This window comes from Dicentrarchus labrax, unplaced genomic scaffold, assembly GCF_905237075.1.
Source record: "Dicentrarchus labrax unplaced genomic scaffold, dlabrax2021, whole genome shotgun sequence".
Taxonomy (NCBI): Eukaryota; Metazoa; Chordata; class Actinopteri; family Moronidae; genus Dicentrarchus; species Dicentrarchus labrax.
The window spans coordinates 26168517-26189992 of NW_026136714.1; the positions used below are offsets into that span (position 1 = coordinate 26168517).

General features: G+C 39.2%; 2 protein-coding genes across 5 annotated transcripts in view; one reads left to right on the forward strand and one right to left on the reverse strand.

Annotated features, from left to right (window-relative positions):
• Positions 1-8842, forward strand: part of apba1a (amyloid beta (A4) precursor protein-binding, family A, member 1a) — a 56867-nt gene extending 48025 nt beyond the window's left edge. For both annotated transcript variants that reach the window (XM_051422156.1, XM_051422157.1), the window contains exons 10-14: positions 33-212; positions 481-693; positions 1436-1555; positions 1668-1808; positions 2981-8842. In XM_051422156.1, the coding sequence (XP_051278116.1) occupies positions 33-212; positions 481-693; positions 1436-1555; positions 1668-1808; positions 2981-3052 (726 nt within the window). In that variant the 3' untranslated portion in view covers positions 3053-8842. The remainder of the gene's footprint in view (positions 1-32; positions 213-480; positions 694-1435; positions 1556-1667; positions 1809-2980) is intronic.
• A 6362-nt stretch (positions 8843-15204) lies between these two features.
• Positions 15205-21476, reverse strand: part of fam189a2 (family with sequence similarity 189 member A2) — a 45480-nt gene continuing 39208 nt past the window's right edge. For 2 of the 3 annotated variants that reach the window (XM_051422166.1, XM_051422164.1), the window contains 2 exons: positions 20873-21207; positions 15205-17573 (listed from right to left, as the gene is read on the reverse strand). In XM_051422166.1, the coding sequence (XP_051278126.1) occupies positions 17271-17573; positions 20873-21207 (638 nt within the window). In that variant the 3' untranslated portion in view covers positions 15205-17270. The remainder of the gene's footprint in view (positions 17574-20872; positions 21208-21476) is intronic. The other variant, XM_051422165.1, reaches the window with a different exon arrangement.

A 21476-nucleotide genomic window follows, 5' to 3' on the forward strand; every position in this document is an offset into this window, starting at 1 on the left:
CTGCCATTTCTCCCTCTACCTATCCTGTCTAGGCCCAGTTGATTGCCCAGTCCATCGGGCAGGCCTTCAGTGTGGCTTACCAGGAATTTTTACGGGCCAATGGCATAAACCCTGAGGACCTGAGCCAGAAGGAGTACAGTGACCTGCTCAACACTCAGGACATGTACAATGACGACCTCATTCACTTCTCCAAGTCTGAAAACTGCAAAGATGTAAGTAGGACTGTGTATCATATAAACATGTTTTACTGGTTCTTTAAAAGGAATTGGTTTTTTAATTAAGTCATACACTGCTCAAAAAGTGAATGATCATTTTCTATACCACTCCAAGTGGTTCATGCAGTGCTGCTAATCGGAACTTCCAGATTCTTTTTACAGTTATTATTTCATGTCTTTTTGCATTATGATATGTAAAAATGAAAAGTAATATTTAATTTCACTCTGACTTTAAAATGGTTGTTTTTGCCTGCTGTGACCTCAGGTGTTCATAGAGAAAGCTAAGGGGGAGATTCTGGGTGTGGTTATTGTGGAGAGTGGATGGGGCTCCATCTTGCCCACTGTCATCATTGCCAACATGATGCATGCTGGGCCAGCTGAGAGGTCTGGCAGACTGAACATAGGAGACCAGATCATGTCCATCAATGGGACCAGTCTAGTGGGACTGCCACTGTCCACCTGCCAGAGCATCATTAAGGTATCTGTATGACATGGATATTATGAATGAAGATACTGATTGTGAAAGGGCATGCGTACCACTGCACAGACCCTGGGTTCACTGTGGTTGGCTATACCTCCTGCTTGGTTGTGGCATGTATGGCCGTTTTGTGTCTTTTTAGACACAGAATTACATCTATCAAACTTATTTCACTGATATAAACTAAACTGAGCTAGTGGTTAAAGTTTACGTTAGGAATGAAGATTTTAAGCTACGATTAATGATGCAAAATGGTGACTTGATTTCCGTACCTGTTCAGAAATGCAGTGAGGGCCGATAATACGAGTCCAGCTTACCACAGCTGGGTGGGCTTTATGAAAGGTGTAACTGTGTGTTGTCAGCAAAAAAAAATCATAATATGCCATGGCAGCAAATTATATTGAAGAGAGGGAGCATATTTCAGGAAAATGAAATGAGACCTAGAATTGATTTTTGAGGCAATCCAAACCCATCATTGGCCGTTGAAGAGACGGGATTGGCTCTTTTCCAGGTAGGAGGAGAACCAGTTTAGGGCAAAGCCAGACATTCTGATCCAGTATTTCACCCTACCAATAAGAATACAATTGTATAGCAATAGTATGATGCTGATGGAAGCCAGATTTAATATTTTCATTAATACAATTATGATCAATCTAAAGTTGTTGCTTGGCAATTACTTTCTTTGGAGTTTTAGAATAAAACATTTGACATTCCACTGATACCATATGCTTTCTTTATGCAGGGTCTGAAGAACCAGTCACGGATCAAGATGAACATTGTCAGATGTCCCCCAGTGACCACTGTCCTTATCAGACGGCCAGACCTCCGCTACCAGCTGGGCTTCAGCGTCCAGAATGGCATTGTCGGTAGCACTGTGGTTCCGCTCTGTCTTTATGTCAAATGATACTTGCAGTTCTGTTAAAGTGCTTGAGTAAAGCTTGTTGTGTAAAAGAACTGATCTGCCTCTTTAACAGATCTGTAGCCTTATGCGTGGGGGCATCGCTGAACGGGGCGGGGTCAGAGTGGGTCACCGCATTATCGAGATCAACAGTCAGAGCGTGGTGGCCACGCCCCATGAAAAAATTGTCCACATTTTGTCCAACGCTGTGGGAGAGGTGAGACGTCACAATCGACACACACATTAAAGTTACTGCATGCAAGTAAGATTTTTGATACTTACCAAAGCACTCCTGCCACTTTTCACAACATGAAGGAACTAAGGGGAAATAAGTGGCGGTTATCATTCAGTTTCTGCTCTGTATGACCATATTATTGGAGTTATTAGCAGTGAATGTCACAGCTCAGTTGCTAAGCAGAAGAAACGGCATCAAATGTCTCCTAATTGGCTTTGCTGCAAAGACTTCTCTCTCAGACTCTTCCAACTGTGCTGTTTTGCTTGGTTATAAACAGCAACAGCAGCTACATGACACCAACGAAGCATTCCAGTGCACCCAGTGCAAGCAGCTCAACACTTAGTGCAAGCTTTAATACAACATCCTGACCTCCCAGTTTAGAGTCCCAGGTCAGAAGAGTTGGAAACACACACTACTGTTTAGACGTTTGGAATCAGTTTGGATGTTTTTATATATTAAAATAGTCCCCAACGAATGTCCTCTTGTTTGAGTAACATTTCCTAATCATAACTTTAAAAAAATAATGAAACTAGCTGTTTTTAAAGATTTACATCTTCCGTAGGAACCAATGGGATCTGGACTGAGAGTCACAGAGAGGGACTAACACACTGTTGGTTTTGCTCTTTTCGTGGGGATTTGTTCACTACTGTATCATCAAAATGTAAAATAATGCCAGCCTTATGTGATTAATAATTGGAAAAAATAACATTTCTAGATGTATCCAAACATCCTCTGTAAACCTGTCTTTTGGTCATCAAAGGATTTGGTGAAGAAACAAGTATATTATTTTTAGCATCAAAAATGTGTCCTCTGCTCAATGTATGTTTAAAGAAAAAATACATTTAAAATTGTAATCCTGCTAATAATCCACATATGTAATGGACTACAGTTACCTTATTTTGATTATGTAACTGTTACTCCCAATGCCTGATAAGGGTACATCCTAATTTAGGGACCCAGTTAACTGGGATAAATACTTCACCATGCACTACCAAGCCAAATGTATACAAACCCAAGTGCCAAGTGGGCTAGTGTACGCTGGGATGTCTGAGCTGGCAACAGTGAATGCTAGCCTTTGGCACTTCATCTTCAACGGCATTTACTATTAATAATTGGATGAACTGAATGCTTTGTTCTGTTTGTGACTGTCGCAGATCCACATGAAGACGATGCCTGCAGCCATGTACCGCCTGCTGACCGCCCAGGAGCAGCCTGTTTACATTTAGCAAGACAAAGCCCTGACCTCACACGCCCTTTAAATCTCCCACAGTCAACCGTCACTCCCCGAGCCGACCCCCTCTGCTCAGCCCAGTGCTCATCCTGTACCCTCCTGCCCACAGCTGATGGACCATAGTGAGTTGTCAGTAGGACTGTTCCGTTGCTCAGCCTCATCTAAAGGTGACAATAACATAGAAACCCAAATTATCCCATCTATATTCACTAAAAGATTTGTTTGTGTACTTTGGCTGAAGGTGCAATTAGTGATGTGTACACCTGATGCATTTTCAGCACTCAGAATCCTAAAATCTTATTCCTGGTTCACTTATTTCACACTTTCAATCTTCGGAGCACTATGAAAATTGTGTATCTTTAATGTTCAGTTTAGGCAACTAAGACAGTTTGATGACAAATGTGGTCATTGTTAAATAAGAAAGATGAAAGCTCCTTACACAGTAGAACCCTTATGTTTGGAAGATGGGAACTGAACCCTGATTGTGGACTTGAAGGCAATCCGCACATGCAACCCTGACTGTGCTTTCTGCCATGCTGCTATTTCAATGGCAGAACACTGCCTGTGTTAGTTGTTTAACCTCCACCAAATCATTTATGTGAAAAAATCTTTTTTGTTGTTGTTCTATGGGCATTTTATACACTCATGTTGTAGCCACATTTCATGGGACCAAACTTGCTTTCGCTCTCAGCTCTCCTTCCTGCCACTAATCCACTCAATATACTCTATGTTGGTGTTCTTCGCACAACCCAGAGCTCTCCACAGAGGGCATATGTGAATCTTGCTGACAAATGAGTGTGTGCGCACATGCCCCCCCCTCGTTACATTCCACACGTTCGCTGCATTGTCGAAGAGTCGACGCTGCAGCTCCATTTTTGCACTTCCAACATTTCCGACAGGAAAGCTTTTCAACTCTAGTCGGTTCTTACAGTAGTTGTTGGCTGTACATAGCACCAGTAGTAGCTCCAGTCAGCATGTAATAACCCCATTAAACTAATACCCCTCTTACACCACACACCACAGTCCAACCAGTGTGTCCCAACATAAAGCTGACTCACATAAGACTCTGTTACGCCAAACCTGATGACCTACAATGTCCCTGTATCAAGGTGTTTGCACAAGATGCAGGAATGACTCACACAGGAACTATCGTTGTCTAAATTACCTCAGGCTGATAAATATATAGGAATTTCAGTTCCTTTCTTCCCCTTAAATTGAAAAAGAGAACGTAAAACAACACACAAACACTTCCAGGATACCGAGGCTTAATTATTTGGCTTCTAAGGAAAACTGTTTATTGCTGGTTGGATAATGTAAATAATGTGGAGTGAGCTTGGTACAACATGTTACCCTGTGGATGTACAAAGCACCATACTGCACAGTGTACAATGCATAGTTGGTTTCCTTAATACAGGGTTTTGGGGGTTCTCCACTGCCTAAAGTGGGTGCAGTAAATAATGCTTGTAGCAAAAAGAGTAAACATACAAACTACTTTAAGGAATGGCGTGTATGGCATGAACAAACTTAAAGGCCAGTCCCTAAAATAAATATCCACAGCAGTAATTCCATCAGTACAATAGTCAGGTCATACTCACCACTCTGCTGCTCTTAAAAATACTACTCTTCTTTATTAAATAATTCCAGTTGTTTCTGCTTAACAATTTTTTTGACCGATGTTAAGCTACTGTCAATGAAATGTAGCATTGCGTATATTTTACATTCAAAGTCTACTTGGGAAAGGAGGGATTATTCCCTTTGAGCCACTGGAAGGCTTTTAATGTTAAACATTAATTTAGGATTTGTTCGTTGACAGTAGCTTAAAGTTTTCCTTCTCGTTCCTGCAGTTGGATGTTTGATCTTCACTGTGCAGAATAATGTCTGTGCACAGTTTGACACTAGAAGGATGTTCTCACATTCATCTGCTGAAAGTGGAAAGTTTCTCTGTGCTCATTGAAAATCAGATTTTAAGGGGCGTGAGCATGATTTGAGTCCTGGTCCAGTATGCAACTTGTACTGTGTAATCCACCAGTGCACATCCACTGAGAATGGACTTTACAGTTTGTATATTGATACATTCTGGAATGTTTAATGAGAAGGAATAAAGGACTTTTTATCGATCTTAATGTGAAAATTATACTTTTTTTGCAGTAAAAAAATAAAAAACTGTTGTTGTACTGATGAATTAGTACACTGAATTAAACAAGACAGGTAAAGATAAATATGAAGGAAGTGGTGAGTTAGCATTAACAGCAAATTAACAGAGGAGCTGATCCGAAAACAGGGAGGCTTCTTACCGAAATATGATGAAATATACTTACAAAAACTAATGATTAAAATCCTGTCTGTAATATAAGCCCATGATTCTCTCTGCATTTGAGGTAAATAATGGCCACAGATGCTATTTGAGACAGTTTGTACAGTAACCAAGAAATAACACTGAAGTCCAGGCGTAGCCTTTAGTGAACCATTAAAATAACAAAACAGTGTAATTATTCTGTTAATAAGTTTTCCATTGATTCTGTGAATGCCAGAAGGACATTACAGTGATCACCAAAGACCTCTTCCATACATATTTCTACATGTAGCATTATTTAATAACCACATTTGTGAATGGGTGACAGCTGTTTCTTGAATTTTATTATGAGTTCAATGTGACATTTTTAATGTTCTTATAAATGATAATAATGGAGTCGTGATCGGTGGGAAGGAGGGGCATTTTAGATGAATGGGAAATATATTATCAGGATCATTACACTATTTTGAGTTATGAAGGCGATAGCTGTAACAGAGTAGTACAGTTCAGTTTAGTTTTCCGTCAATGGAAATACAATATGTGCTGAATTCTGACAATAGTCAGCCACTAAGGCTGCATTCACACTGCAAGCCTTAGCATTCCATTCAGATTTATTGCTCAGATTTGATTTGTTTTTGTTTGGCTGTTCACATTACTTTTTAAATGTCAGATTCCAGTGTGAACAGGTCAGGATCCGGATCAGACCTGTATCTGATTTAGACCACATATGAAAGTGGCCCAAATCAGAGTGTAAAAGATCAGATTTGTGTGTGATTTGTGCTGATATGAAAAAATCTGAGTCACATATGAGCAAAAAAAATCTGATTTGGGTCACTTTGGTCTGAATGCAGCCTTAACTGCATGTACTCTAAGGCCACTCACTCTGTCTTCACATCATACACTGACAGTGTCATACTGAAGGACCTTCAGTCAGAGAGAAAAGAGCAGCGGCTCAGCAAATGTCCACCAAAGCCCTACTGCAGGCTGTTCAGTTTTCCAGAAAACTGTCACTTTTCTGTTCCTGCAATGCAAACTGTTCAGGGGTTACACTCAATCAAAAGTGCAATGGGTCTTTTTGTTCAAAATTCTGAAACATGAATCTTTAAGTCAGGTTTTTCTTTTCTATTTTGAATGTTTTGGGGTAATTTGATAATATTGTGTATTTATAGGCTACACAGAATAACACTGTATCATAGTTAGTTTTTCAAATTTGAATGGTGCTCATAATAAGGCTGGATATAAAATCACACAATGTGGCTGTACCCTGAAATGACAGTGTTACTATATGTTTTATTCCATTTACTACAAAATTCATATTCCTTGCATTACTGCTGGCCATTTTCAAAGAAAAAATCAGCTTGCAAAAACTTGACACTTTGGTTGGATAATCAACCACAGTGAGCATTATTGTAGGGAAATCAGTGGCTGCCTCTAAAAACAAAGGTAGTTGACAAAAAGTAATGGGCTAAAACATGCAAAAAACACTGGCATGGAAGTTTAATGCTGTGGATATCTACTGTTTTAAATGGACACATGTTTGTGTAAAAGTGCTGAGATCAAACTAACATGAAGTCAAAACCAGGAGCAAAGTAAGGAGGTTTTTCGTGCCTTCTTCTGTGGGTCAAACATGTTAAAGCTGAATGTTCTTAATGTGCACGGATGTATTTTACAGCTCAACACACATGTAAAGCACCCTTGAAACTGGTTTACTTTTACTGGAGGTGGTCCTCTGATTTTGGACACTTTGGCCTGCAGTCTTAATTAATAGCAGGATTGTCATTGGCTAAGAGGGCAATGGTCAGATAAAGAAATATATCTGGAAATTGGTGGTCAATTTATTATTGCAGTCACAAAAAAAGGCTCTGAGCCATTGTGCTTTGTGTAAACCATGTGATTGGTTGAGTTGAATAAGCACAGCTTGTAAGATATAGAAATGATCTATACATTTCATGTTAACTCAAGTGACAAAATGGAAATCAAAAGCCTCTTAAATTGAAGCCTCAAATGATTAATTATTAACTAATCCCATATACTGTAAATGTACAGCTGTACTGTAATTTCTTTCAGACCAGACATCAACTACATCACAGAGGCTTCAGCCTGGACTGAAGTTGAATTTATGTTTTCTTCTATGACTGATGATTGTAGAGTTTACACTAAAACAACAGGTCATTTTGAAGCTACAGAGGGTGGATGCATGTCCTTCCTAGTAAAAATAAACCAGTCTGAAGGATTTGCTTCACACATGACTTATGGTGTCCACATCTATAACACTTAATGGTTTTCCTTGCAATGTCAGTTCAGTCAATTCAACAAAGATTGTATTAGGATTAAGCTTAAATGTAATGTTTAAACTGATAATAACTCACTGGAATAAGGCCACTAAATGTGGATTTTTTTGTGAATCTGAGGAGCTTTTTTTCTCCCATTTACTAAAGCATTTGAACCCAACACCAACTCCTCGGCTCCCTTCCTGTTTCTCTGGGAATGTACCTGCTTACATTACACAATGTATTGTTGATTTGACAAGCTGTCATGTCCCTGTTGGACATTGTGAACAGGCCTTGTGTTCTCTTTTTACACCCCTCCGAGTTCAAGGCTAAGTAGCAACGTGTATCCCACTGTAAACCCCACTGCTTGTTCCAAATGTCTGTCCTCATCGATGAAGCTCATCTTGGCCTTACTGCTACCACTATTACTACTGGACTTTTTACGATGTTAAAAGTGATACTGAAGAGGGATGGGGCGACGGTAGCCATTTTTGGACTTTTAACATGGGCTTCTCTGGAGCCATGTGATTAACGCTGTACCTTTCTCACTTCTAGTGTGTGTGTGTGTGTGTGTGTGTGTGTGTGTGTGTGTGTGTGTGTGTGTGTGTGTGTGTGGTGTGTTTGATTACAACCAATGTACTCCATGTTCAAACAAAAACCAGCTGGATATATAAAATACACATATAGATGAACTATATAGAAAACTATGTAAAGGTATATACTTCTAATGGTTTTGTGTGTTTGGTTTGGCCTATAGGCAAGCTTCAGTCAATAGAAAGCAATGTGAAGGGTCTTTTAAGGTGAGTGGAATGTAGGAAACAGTCTGAATTGACATTCATGTATATATATATACAGCTAGAGCACAAGATAATTTAAAGTGTGTGACATTTTCCCTCCATGGTCTGTCAGGGATTATAGGCTAGTGTGACACAACGAAGCTAACCAAGGAAACAAGCACTTGAAGCTGGTGGCAGGCAGCAGGTTGGCTAACAAGTATTTATAAGTGCACTCATTTTGAATGTAACTGAAACGTTAACTCTCAATGTGTCTAAAAATAATAGAAAAAACATACAAGAAAAATACCATTTCTGTAAAGCAGCAGCAATGTTTTATTTATTTGCTAGCTTTTTTCTGTGATGTTCTAGCTATTGGAGCTACATTCCTGTACCAGAGCCAGAATGTTTGTAACAGTATTTACAACAATAAATGACTTGCAGAAGGACTGTGCGGACTGTGTCTAAATGATTTTTTTCCTTGGGATTTTTATGCACTTTTGAGTTATTTTCCTGAATTGTCCAATACGACCAACCGAGGATCGGACATGTTGTGGAAGCTTTAAGTAAAGCCTCAATGCTGTCTGAAACACAATTCCAAATCCTTTATTCTTTTTCTGAACATGTATTTTTTTATATCTAGAATGGGGCTGCACAGTTAATCACAATATTATCGAAATCATACATGCAGGAAGCTGCAGTTTTGTGATAAAGGTAAAATGTATGATATTCCAGAGTTCAGAGCTTAAAACACAGTTTCAGGTTGCAACCTTTATTCTGCTTGTGAAAATTCTTCCCCACATCTCGACCACATTGGACCAAATCCAGATTTAAAAAATCACTACACCTAGACTGGTCAATTCTTGACTAGATTATCCCAGAGGCTAAAGATCCACGTTTGTGGAACTTCGTATTCTATTGGGAAATGTTTTTTTTTTTAAGTTTACAGTATTACCATAATATGGCCTTTGTTGGTCCACATACCATGTGTCCATTTAATGTGTGCTTGTCATGAACATCTTGTCTGTCTCACTTCAAAACAAACAAAGGTGGAAAAGTTATTTTTACCTCATAATAAAAATATCTTCATTTATTGATGATGTGGTTCATTTACATTGCGGTTGGTAATAACTTCTGCTGTTACTATTGTTTAAATTATTGGTGCCCTTTAATTACTACTAAAACCTCATATGTAAGTCTTTCTTTGCTCTTTCCAACAGTTATTTGCATGTCCCATTTTAAAACCTCTCTTTTTACTTCCTTTTCACAAATAGAATAAAGGTTTCTCAGGTCTGAAACTTTTAATGAGACTGAGCTATTTATTTCATATTGGACCAGGTGATTTGAAATTTCCCTTTTTTGTATCTTCACCATTAGAATAAAGGTTTTGAAAGTTTCAAAGTGGGTTTCAAACAGCATTAAGGTTAAAGCTTTCACAATAGTGAGGGGCAGAAAATGTAGCATGAGGTCGCTGGTGACTGTAAGTTAAGTTTCCCCTAACTTTCTCCTGAACTGCCAGTCAGAAGCCAACTGGTGAAATGGAGTTAAATGTGTGAATACGTTACTTACTAACTGTGGTAACTCACATAATGACTTTAAGTGATGGATTCCTATTGACCCGATTGAGTTCATGTGTAACTGAGTTATTCTGTGCAAAGTTAATACTACACTGTGCTACAGTAATAACTGGACATTTACTGTTACACTAAAGAACAAAAAAGTACAGATATTTATGAAGAGGAATACTGTACAGTGCTGACAATCGATTCTCTTCTGCCGTATGCAGTTTGTGTCCGGTGTTTTTGATCCCTAGCCATCCCTGCAGTGTGCAGAGCAGCATCCAGGCTTCTTCAGTGCTCCCACCAGGATACAGACAATGCTACAGGTAAGAGCTCAACAGCCTACAGACATACACTACCTGGGCAGTAAACGCTAAGACAATAGACTGAACTTGACCAACTGAGGGAAGGAAAATACTATAATAGTATTTTCCTTCCCTCAGTTGGTCTGCTGTCATTTTTCTTATGCTGGTTATATATGTTATTGTCCAAATGAACTGCCATTTGGGTATATGGCAAACTGAGAACATAAGCTGTGGTTCATTCACTCGCAGAGCAACCTGAGAAAAGATCTCACGCCAACACTTGAAATCATACGGTTCAACAAAAAATAAGAGCCAAAAAAAGCAAACTATTTCTTCCAAATGTTTTTCTTTCCAGGCTGTAGGATGGCAACGTTGGCCAGTTGGTCCGCCACTATTGTCTAGATCAGTGTTTCTCAAATTCTTTTTGTTGTTTAGTTGTGTGGTCTGAGTGGGTGGCTGCTGGCTGTGAAGAGGCATACAGCTTGTTGCACTGTAAGGTTAGGTAGTAGTGGTCGATAAAGTTTTCCATGTTGTTGTTGTAATCCACTTTTCCAGTGAACCGATCTGAGTTTCTGTGGGTCTGGTTGAAGTATCTGTGATTTGGTCTTAGTAATGCTGTTTGTTTATAAGAGAATGTTTTATAAGAGTTTATAAGTGTAGGAAATCGTAGGAAATTATAGCCCTTAAATTATCAGTTGATAATGATAATAATCATTTATTTTGAATTCCTCTGCAAAACGTTTTATGTTTGTATGAAAGCCACTTATGTTGAAATACTAAATGAACATTTTAAGAGTTTGTTGGGTTTTTTTTGTGTAAACAGTAGTAATGTGTCAGCTCAGACCTATGGAAGATTAAATTACCCATCTTTACTCAACACATCTTTTCAACAGCCTTTCTTATCATCAAGTGTGCATAAACTACAGGTTGTGAACTTGTTTTTAAAATACAAAAATGTGAAATGATCACTTACTGGTATCAGCTGATACAATAATCGGTTGTTGTATCAACTGAAAAAATATCCATATCGTGTATCCCTACTTTAAATAGATTTTAATATGGGAGCTGGAGAAAATCATCAGAATTCCATATGATTTGGGCGCCTGGTTAGCTCAGTGGGTAGAGCTGGCGACCCATGTACCGAGGCTCAGTCCTTGCTGCAGCGGCCCAGGGTTCGAATCCAACCTGCTGCCCTTTGCTGCGTGTCATCCCCTCTCTCTCTGACCCCCTTTCCTATCTGTCTTCAGCTGTCCTATCAAATAAAGGCAATAAAGCCCCAAAAAATACTTCCATATAAAAAAATAGAATTCCATATGATTTGATTTGCTTTATTCTCATTGCAGTGACTTAGGACTTGCTTGTGACTTGCACATATGACTCCCACCTCTGCCACCACCACTGCTGGTTTACTGGTACGCTTGATCTGCGGTGAGAAATTAGCATTATAACGCTCAAATATGTTTTGTAGGTCCAGATAGATTTCTTTTGTAGGTAGGTATTCTAATTCCAATTTCAATTTTACATATAATGAATTCAATTTCGCTTTTGAAAACTACTATACAGTTTGATAACAATCTTTGAGGGGGTTTGTTTGTATGCACCTGTCAACACTTCAATGACTTCATTACCTTCTGCTGAAATTCTTTTCATGATTTCTGTATTGTAGAAATGTCTTCTGAAAAGGTCCTCATTTTCTACATTTTATTCTCATTTGAGATCTTGAAGCTTTCAAGGTTTTCACTCTATGAATGTACACACAGCTGTTATTGTCTGTCTACTTTACAAATGTATTATCTATCTTTCCAGGACTGAACTTGGAGGTCTGGGAAGGCCGAATCAAGAGTTCCAAATGTTCAATGAATCTTCCAAAATAGAGGTTTCTCCCTTAAGGCATTAATATTTTTGGGCACCACCTAGCCTGGTTCAGGGTTGAGACTGACCCAGATTAAGCTCAATACGTTACCATACCTTAATTCTCTGGGGAGCGCCAACAGACCAGGTATCTCATTTGGGCAGCATAATAGTATTCTCTGAGCTTTTGGAGTGCTAGGCCTCCGTTTTCTTTGTCAGTTTGAAGTGTCTTGAATTTTACCCTTGGCCGTGCTCCTGCTGGACTCTGACTGGTAGTGATGGGAAGAGGGATAGCAACCTTGGTAGCGCATTCATTTTTACCACCTTGATTCTTGAGCTGAATACTAGTGCAGACCATTTCATCATATCTCACTGTATTTTATTGATTTGTTTCATATATTTTTTTCCACTTCCACTTCCACTTCCCTTTGTATTCCTGTCTGATTGCCTTACTTGGTGTGTAGTTAAGTGAGAGTATCTGGGTTTTTGTGATGTTCACTTCATAACTGGACATGCCACCACACTCATTCAGAATTGCCATAGGTTTGGGAAATGTTGAGTTTGATATTTGATTGTAAAGATAAGTAATAATATCATCCACTGAAAACTAGTATGTGTTCCTCTTTTGCTATATTGATACCTTCCAACTCTTTGTTCTGTCTAATAGCTTGAGCCAAAGGCTCTATAAATACTGCAAAAAGGGAGGGACTAAGGTAACAGCCCTGGTGAGTGCTAAACAATGTAAAACTGCCTGTTAAATAGCAAAAAAGGCCAACTTACTCTGTCAAATGCCTTCTCCACACTGAGACTGAGCAGGTTTGTTAACTACCTATATCTATAATGTGTAGGGTTCGTCTGATGTGTTTGTCTGCCTTATATGAACCCTGTCTGATCTTTAATAAGTCGGGCAAAAAGCAATCAGTTCTTTTTGAGATTATTGATTTATAATCTATGATCAATATAGAAATTGGACAATAATAATAATAATTTTTACCTTCTTTGGGATGACTGATGGAGGAGGAGCCACAGCTATGTCCAGTGTCCAATTTAAAGATTCTAGCAATACAGGGGCCAGGTCTTTAAAGAATTTATACCATTCATTTGGACAACCGTCACTCCCTGGGCATTTGTTTGTTTTCAGTCTACTAATTGCCATATCCAATTCTTTTTTAGTGATAGGGTCATTTAATTAATCATTTTGTATGTTTCCTATGGAGGGGAGATAACTATTTTTTAATATTTCCTTTGTCGACAATCTTAGGCTGTGAGTATAAAGTTTCATTATAATCCTTGAAGATTTTATGAATTTCTTCTGGTTTGTAGGTTGCATTATTACTTAAAGGGTCTCTGATCTTGTGTATTTATTTTATTTGTTGTGCCCTGAGGCGTTGCTTTTGGTTTGTGAATCTCAGTTTTTGTCATTCACGAAATTCTCTGTTCTTTTTTAGTTATTTTATTTGTCGACCCTTTGCCCTCATCTTTTTGTTGTTTTTCTAGTTTTCTCAAATTATCCTCTAATTCATTTTATTTTGTCTTCCTCATCTCATTTAAATACACCATTCTTGAAATCAGTCTCCCTCTCATTACTGCACTAACCGTGTCCCATACGATGGTAGGGTTTACTTGGTCATTCTCTTGTTATGTTTTATGCAATCACTAATTTACTTTATGACCTCATTATTTAAAATGCTGATATTTATCCTCGGTGTCTTTGGTCTGATACTCAGTTGTGTAATTCAATAAATTGAATTATGATCGGATATATCTGCTGTTCCTATTGAGCACTCCTTCACCCTGTATCTATCTATAGTGTTCATTAGGACGTAATCTATTCTGAAGTGCACCTGATGAGTAGCTGAATGATGTGTACGGTCTTTTTCTACCGCATGGAGGTTCCTCCAAACATAAAACATACTCTGTAATTAATAATTAAATAATTGACCTATGTAATTTGTGTCTTTTTGTACTTGTATCAACAGATTAGTTAACAACTGTGTCTTGCACAAACTCAAATTCTCTTGCTTTCAAAAGTTATTGTATCAAATAGAAATTTAAAGAATTGTATTTCACTCTATGGCGGGGCGTATATATTGGCAAAATATCTATCCTTCCTTTGATAATTATATCTGCTTTTTGTTTCCCTTCCCCTTCATTAGTTCAGAGTTGAGAGAGTTGTAAATCAGAGTAGCTACTATTCTTTTACAAGAAATGAAAAAAAAGAGCTACAAGGCCACAGCAAAGAGCTACTGTGGCTACTGTTGGAGCTCTGGTGAGGAGGGCAAATGCAAAATGTAATGCAAAATAACACAAAATAATAATAATAAAAATACCGCCTTGACATTTTGTGGGCTTAATAAAATCTGAACCAAGGTCATTTGTTTTTATAGATGTTCTCTATGTGCATATGGTCATACAATGCAAAATAACAGGTGAAACGTAAATGGCACATACAGTACAAACGCATACTGTACGCATATAGAAGGTCTACTTCGGGCAGTGCAGTAGGCAGAGGCCAATGACAAAACCAGTGTCTAAATATTTAATATATTGTTCATCCTGCTCAATTGTCCACCTGTTTCTCTTTGATCAGACCTTGTGGAATCCTTCCAGCATATGCGACTGGAGCCAGATCTGATGTGAAGCAGCTGCATAGCCGCTGTGCTCCGACTGCTGGAGAGCCTGCCCTTGTTGTTTGCCAGAAACTTCATCCCAAAAAACATGGTGATGGTGATGATTTTCAGTGTCTCTTCTCAGCACTCCTCTGCCTCCTCCATCACTTGCAATGGTATAACCCTCAGACCTCAGGACAATCATCCATTTCAAGATAAACACAGCAGTGCAGTCCAGTGATAAAGAGAACATAAGTAAAAGTAGCACAGCTACAGAGCTAAAAACAGATATGTTCACAGCCTTCACAGAACATGTGTTCTTCCAAAATGCCAGTTTCTACTGTGCTCACATAATGTGGGAGTTAAAATAATCACCAGTTTCCAACTTGTAAATAGTCAAAATTACAACTGGGAGTCTGGATTTTTCTGAAAGCTCCAATATATTTTCCTAGAAAATACTAAATAAAACAGAAGTGCCTGAAAAAGCTGAAGTCTGTCGTCAATAATTAAACCAAATTTATTGAACATGCACAGCCTATCTGCAAAAATACAACAGACTTAAGCTGTCCAAGGACATAAATGTTCATTGTAAACCAACATTCACAATGCTACCATTTTTGGACCAAAATCTGTTCATTGCAATGGAAACGCTACACTTCACTTGCAGAGGCTGAATAAACAGAGGTGGCCATAGTACAGGTATTCTTTACTAAAGTAAAAGTACAAATACTTTACTACAGAAAAAGATTCCGGTAAAGGTAGAAGTACTGATTCATCTTCTTTACTCAAGTCAAACTGAGAAAGTATAGGCACTGAAATGGATTGAAAGTAAAAAGTACTCTCCTGGTTGCTCTGAGGGACAGTTCTACCTGCTGTTTCTGAGAAAAGCTAACTGAAACTTCAAACAGGGTCAAGCCTCCCACGTTACATCTGTCATGCGTGATATGCACCGGTCTTGATGTTTGGAAGGTTGTGCAACGATGCAAAAAACTAATAATAATAGAAAATTCCCCTCAAATGCATTAAAACTAAAGTAACAAGCTTGTTTTTAAAATGGAAGGAGTAGAAAGTACAGATATTTGTGTAGAAATGTAGGAAGTAAAAGTAAAGAGTTATCAGAATAAGATACCTGAAAAACAAAACCTGAACTGTAAAGCAAACATTGGCACTGAAACGCTTTTACTAGAAAGTTTTATTGGCACTGAAACAAGCTCTACTGAAAAATTAAAGGCAGACATTAAAAATGACTTCATCTTAATTTCTTTGGTATTCTGATGTTTTTCAATGAATTTTGTTTCACGTCTGTGTTTTCACTGACCTCTTTTTATTAACGCGTTTTTTTCAGTTTCAACTTTGTGTCACCATTTTGGTATGGTGTGTTATTTAATAATGTGTGAAATGATGCTGAAATGTGAGTTCTTTTTGTCACTCCAAGCACCGTAACTGCATGAATAGATGCACATCAAAATCCAAATGGTGGCTGGCCTCTGAGCTCACACCCATGGTGATGGCTTTCACAAGTTCACCTGGAAATCCCAATCCACAAGCAGCCTGTTTCTCTCTGCCAGACAAGAATAACATCAGTTAAAAGTTGAAACTGAAAACCAGTGACACTGAAAAAGAAAAGGCAGACATTAAGGAAAAACAGAAGATTGTCACTGAATAATATAAAACATAATACATAAAATATCAATATAAAATGAAATTATTTTTTATTTTTTATTTTTCAGTGGAAGTTGTTTCAGTGCCAAAACAAGTTAAATCCATCTGCATGGAACTTGAAGTTAAATTTTGAATGTGCAAATTAATGCAATTTGCAAACTACCTTGACAATGCTGACATTTCAGTGAGAGTCCAAAATAGAGCTATCATATTAGCTTTTATATAACCCGGCTCTTCCAGAGTACACACTGCTCCACAAAATAGGCACGATTTTCAAACCAAACTTTGTTGCTTGCTAACTAGAAAGCCAGCTACCCTGTTCAGTTGTGTCTGGGAACTCTTTATTAAAAAGGTCTGTCTTTTTCAAACAGTTTCCTTGAAAGAACTGTGTAATTTGGTCAGGTAAAAAAAAAAAGGTAAATTTGTCTTCAGACTAACACACAGTTCAAAATATGTAAAACTTTTCCAATAATAACAAATATTTAACATGTTGACGCCAGTGCATCTGACCATTAAATAACACATGTTGAAGTATTGCTGTATATCTGTGTTGAGTTGCCCGGAAAAAATGCAGACTTATTACAATGTTAAAATCTGTTTAGAAAGCATATAAAACATTGAGGGGACTATGTTTCAGTACAAGTTGCCCATATTTTTTCAATTTCACAAATAAATTGTATTAGCAGAACAAAATGTTTTTTTAAAAAAACTACACTCATACACACTCATCTGCACACATTACACACACACACACACGCACACACACGTGCACACACACACATCCTCCTCAGTGGTTGGATTACAATGATGTTCTCTTAAAGTTTAGCAAGAGTTAAGGCAGCATTCCAGCTGTGTTGCCCTCCGACATATTAATACCATTATAATCTTCCCTCACAGGACCGTCTCTCTAAAGACTCCGATCAGACTGTGAGGGCGTTCAGGATGATCCAGGCGGGACCCTGTCCTTGAACCTGCTCTGGAGCTCGCCCTCGACCCCACTCTTCTACTGTTTCCTCGATGTTCCAGAGACTCGAGTGCGGCACAGGTGAAGGAGCTGAGGTCTCCACAGCTCTTCAGGTGCAGCAGACCAGGTCTTCTCCTGGGGGGGCGAGGGAACGTCTGGGAGGAACTGCCCGCTAGCTGCTGCTGGGGAGGTTTAGGCTGACTGGGGCCCATCTGTGAGTCTGTGAACGCCTGAAAGCCAACAGGAAACAGATGCTCATGTTGTGATGGAGGTGTGTTTGCTGCCTCCAGGGTTTCTGCAGGTTTAAGACCGATATGAATACATGGTTCCATGTTTTTACAGTTATTGACGCAACATTTTGAGTCGTTACCAGGGAATAAATTAGGAATAACTGCTAATTAACAAGCAGTGTTGGGAGTAACACAGTACTGTACTTCCATTACTTTTGGTGGCAACCTGTAATTTTCCAGTACCCTGCCCACTTAAAGTGCTCCCCCTATAATTCCTAATAGAGGACTATATAGTAATGTTTAGTGTATAGTAATGATGAGTTACTAGGGAACAGACTTATTAATGAATCATTAAGTAATGATAAGTTTATGAATATCTCTGAATCAATCATATTGACCACTTTCTTCAGGAGCTGTTCCCAGTTAACTCTGAACCAGCTGGTGAATATAACAATCAGAATTGCACATCTGTATATGACAAAAAATATCAAAGAAAATAAGAAATTATTCATTTGGTTTAAAAAAGAAACACATGACAAAGCTAATTAGTAGCCTAATCACTCAGTACTATGGCTCACTTTACTTGAGGTGCACGAAACAGTAATGTGTAGGTAATTAGTAATGAATGTTTTGTGCTGTTCAGCAGCTGGTTGAGTTAATCAGTATGATTGATTCACAGAGAGCCATGATCTCCCAGAGTGTTCAGGATCTAGCAGTGTAGTTGCAGATTGCAACTCCCTCCCCTTCCAAGTGCAAAGAAGAAACTTCAGTGTCCACAAAGCACCCCTATCACTGTTAAGTTTGTCCCTTCTGGGCTACTGTAGAAACACAGCAGACTCCATAGAAGGTGACGCACAGTGTCTGTAGATAGAAATGGCTCACTAATGCAAGAAAAACACACAGATTCCTTTGTTCAGTGGATTAAACACTAATGAAATCATAGTTATACATTATTTTTCATTTCTGCCATTAGAGCCTCTTAAATGTTACACACTGGACCTTTGAAGCTGTAGTAGGTGACATTGTCATTATTACTGAATTTTCACTGCGTTCTGACAGTAGTACATCCGGTTCCTAAGGCTCTTTGTAGAACTCCTAAAGGGATTTGTACGAATCCACCGGGTCTGAACAAAAACAACCAATCAGAGCTGAGAAAGATGCTTTGGGTTGGAAGCTTGAAGATAGTTGAGTCTCATTCCCAGGGTCCCAAAATGTTATACAGTCTCTAGTTAGTTACTCATATAAAAGGTCCAGTGTGTAACATTCAGGAGGATCTATTGTCAGAAATGGAATATAATATTCATAAGTATGTTTTCATTAGTGTATAATCACCTGAAAAGAAGAATCATTGTGTTTTTGTTACCTTAGAATGAGCTGTTTTTATCTACACATGCCGCTGGTCACAGAAGCTTGGAAGGGATAAAACAAACACTGGCTTTAGGTAGGGCCATGTTTATTATGCATTTCACAGCCACTGTAGTTTGTCCCTCACAGTTGGAAAGGGAGGGTGAAACAATCTGCAACTATACCACCAGATGTCACAATCAGTTAGTTAATCATTTTGTACTGGGAACTTATCAAAGTGTTATTGCGACTTTATACACCATTCATTTTCATTAAAGACATGTCAAAATCATTTTTTAGACACCACAGACAAAAATCTATGTATCTTAACATCTAAGAGTGTTTCTGTGAATAATCATTTATTAGCCAATCAGCAAATAACATTATCTGTAACATTTTCACTCTAGTAGATAGACCCGGCCCGGAGGAAGCCCAGGGCCCCCGTCTGGAGCCAAGCCTGGAAGGGGGGCCCGAAAGTGAGCGCCTGGTGGCCGTGCATAGCCCAAAGAGTGATGTGGACACATCTTCATCCCACGGGCCCACCACTCACAGGAGAAACCACTGGGGTCGGGTGCAATGCCAAATAGGTGGCAGTGAAGGCCAGGGGCCTCGACAGACCAGAAGCTGGCTTTGGTGCCAGGAACACCTCCCTCGGGAGGCGCCCTGGCCACGTCCAGCTGGGAGGAGGCCACGGGGCAGACCGAGGACCAGGTGGAGAGATTATATCTCCACTCTGGCCTGGGAACGCCTCGGGATCCCCCAGTCAGAGTTGGCCGATGTGGCCAGGGAAAGGGAAGTTTGGGGTCCTCTGCTGGACCTGGTACCCCCGCGACCCGATCCCGCATAAGCGGATGAAGATGATTATGATGATGATTTTCAGTCTACATAAGTTCTACATAAGTGCTCTATATTTGTCTTACAGTCAATGAATGTATCTGCCCTGTCTGTGTGTCTGTGTGTGTGTGTGCGTGCGTGCGTGTGTGTCAAAGCGTTCTGTTTCCATTATTGTCCAAAAACTATTAAAACAAATAAATGAGTTACATTGGGTGACATGTTCCTTTCATAACCAACACACACTGCAGTTAATTATGACTTAAGCCCACCAGTCCCTAACAAATGCACTAATGACTGTTCCATTTAGGTTCAACAGAAACTTAATTAGTCTCATTGATAACAGTAGTGTTTGTCCTAATATTGCATGTCAAAATGGCTGCCATTAAAACTATTTCAGTAACATTTTTTAGAAAACTGCTGAGCCTTTTTTTTTTTTTTAAATGAAACTAAAATGTATTTTTATGGATTAAATATATATTAGGGCTGTCAACAAATATTCTGAATTTGATTATCAATTGATAATGAGAATTGATATTCTGGGAAGAGGAAAAAAAAACCTGGCACTAGCATGGCTGTGTGGGCTGCTGCTTGACAGACAGGAGTCAGACACCGTCACTTTCATTGATTTAAAAATTAACTGTAGGTCAAACTGAAACAAGTGAATAAAGTACAACTGTCTGGTAATGATGGCAGAAAGTTCACAACCAAACTTGATCACAGAGAGAGTGTGGCAGCAAACTAAAAAGCCCTGTTTGGAAATAATAACACCAAATCATAACAGCAGCTTCGACGTTGCAGAGCTGCGCTTTGCATCCAGCACAGAAAATAAAACTACTAGAGTAGTTTATTTAGAGGGTCACGTCTTCTATTTATTGGTTTAATTTGCAAAAATAGACAATTGAATACGTCGAATAATGTGCAATTGTTTTTAGAACGCATCACCTAGACAGCTCTAATATACAATATGACTTACACCCTGTTAGTTTTGGACTTTTGATGGGATTTGTTAACTGTAAGAAACAAAGAATAATGCTAACGTTATTCTTTTAGCTTTCTAATAATTACCATATGAATACTGTTGTACTTTTGGACGACAAATATCTGTATGTCTGAACTCATACCTGTTCTATGTAACTGGCGCAGCGTACAGCCTCTTCCATGTGCTCCTGATCTGACTGCAGGACATGTCGTATGCTGTCCACTAGCTCCTGGACCTCAGGGGTCAGGCCCTGGGCTGCCGGCTGCTCCAGGATTTTCCTGACCAGATGCTGCGTGTGTCGGTAGCTCTGGTAGTCCACCATAGAGGAGGGCCGGGGCCGGCGTGGCGTCCTATTGTCGCTGTTGCCCCGTCGCAGTGTGACGTGGCCTTGGGCGGCCAGCGTGGGCTGCGATGTCTGGGTGGAAGAGTCTGTGGTCTGAGGAGAGGGAGCGAGGGGAGCGTCACTGCTGCTCTGCACTGCAGGAGACATCAGAGGGGGAAGAAGATGGTTCAGGTTCCAGTTCTCCACAGTTATCCAACATGTTGTCATTGCATTTCTAATTATTTCCAGCACTGTAATAAACAGCTGTTTAAGACTCCACACCATCTGCCTGAGATCTCACTCCATTTGTTGAGTTATTTGGGTCAGACTTCACTGTGATTTAGAGGTCCTCATGGGTCCACCCAAACCCTAGAACCCAACTTGGTTTAACATTATATGTTAATACTCGAGTGGGCTCCCTAAT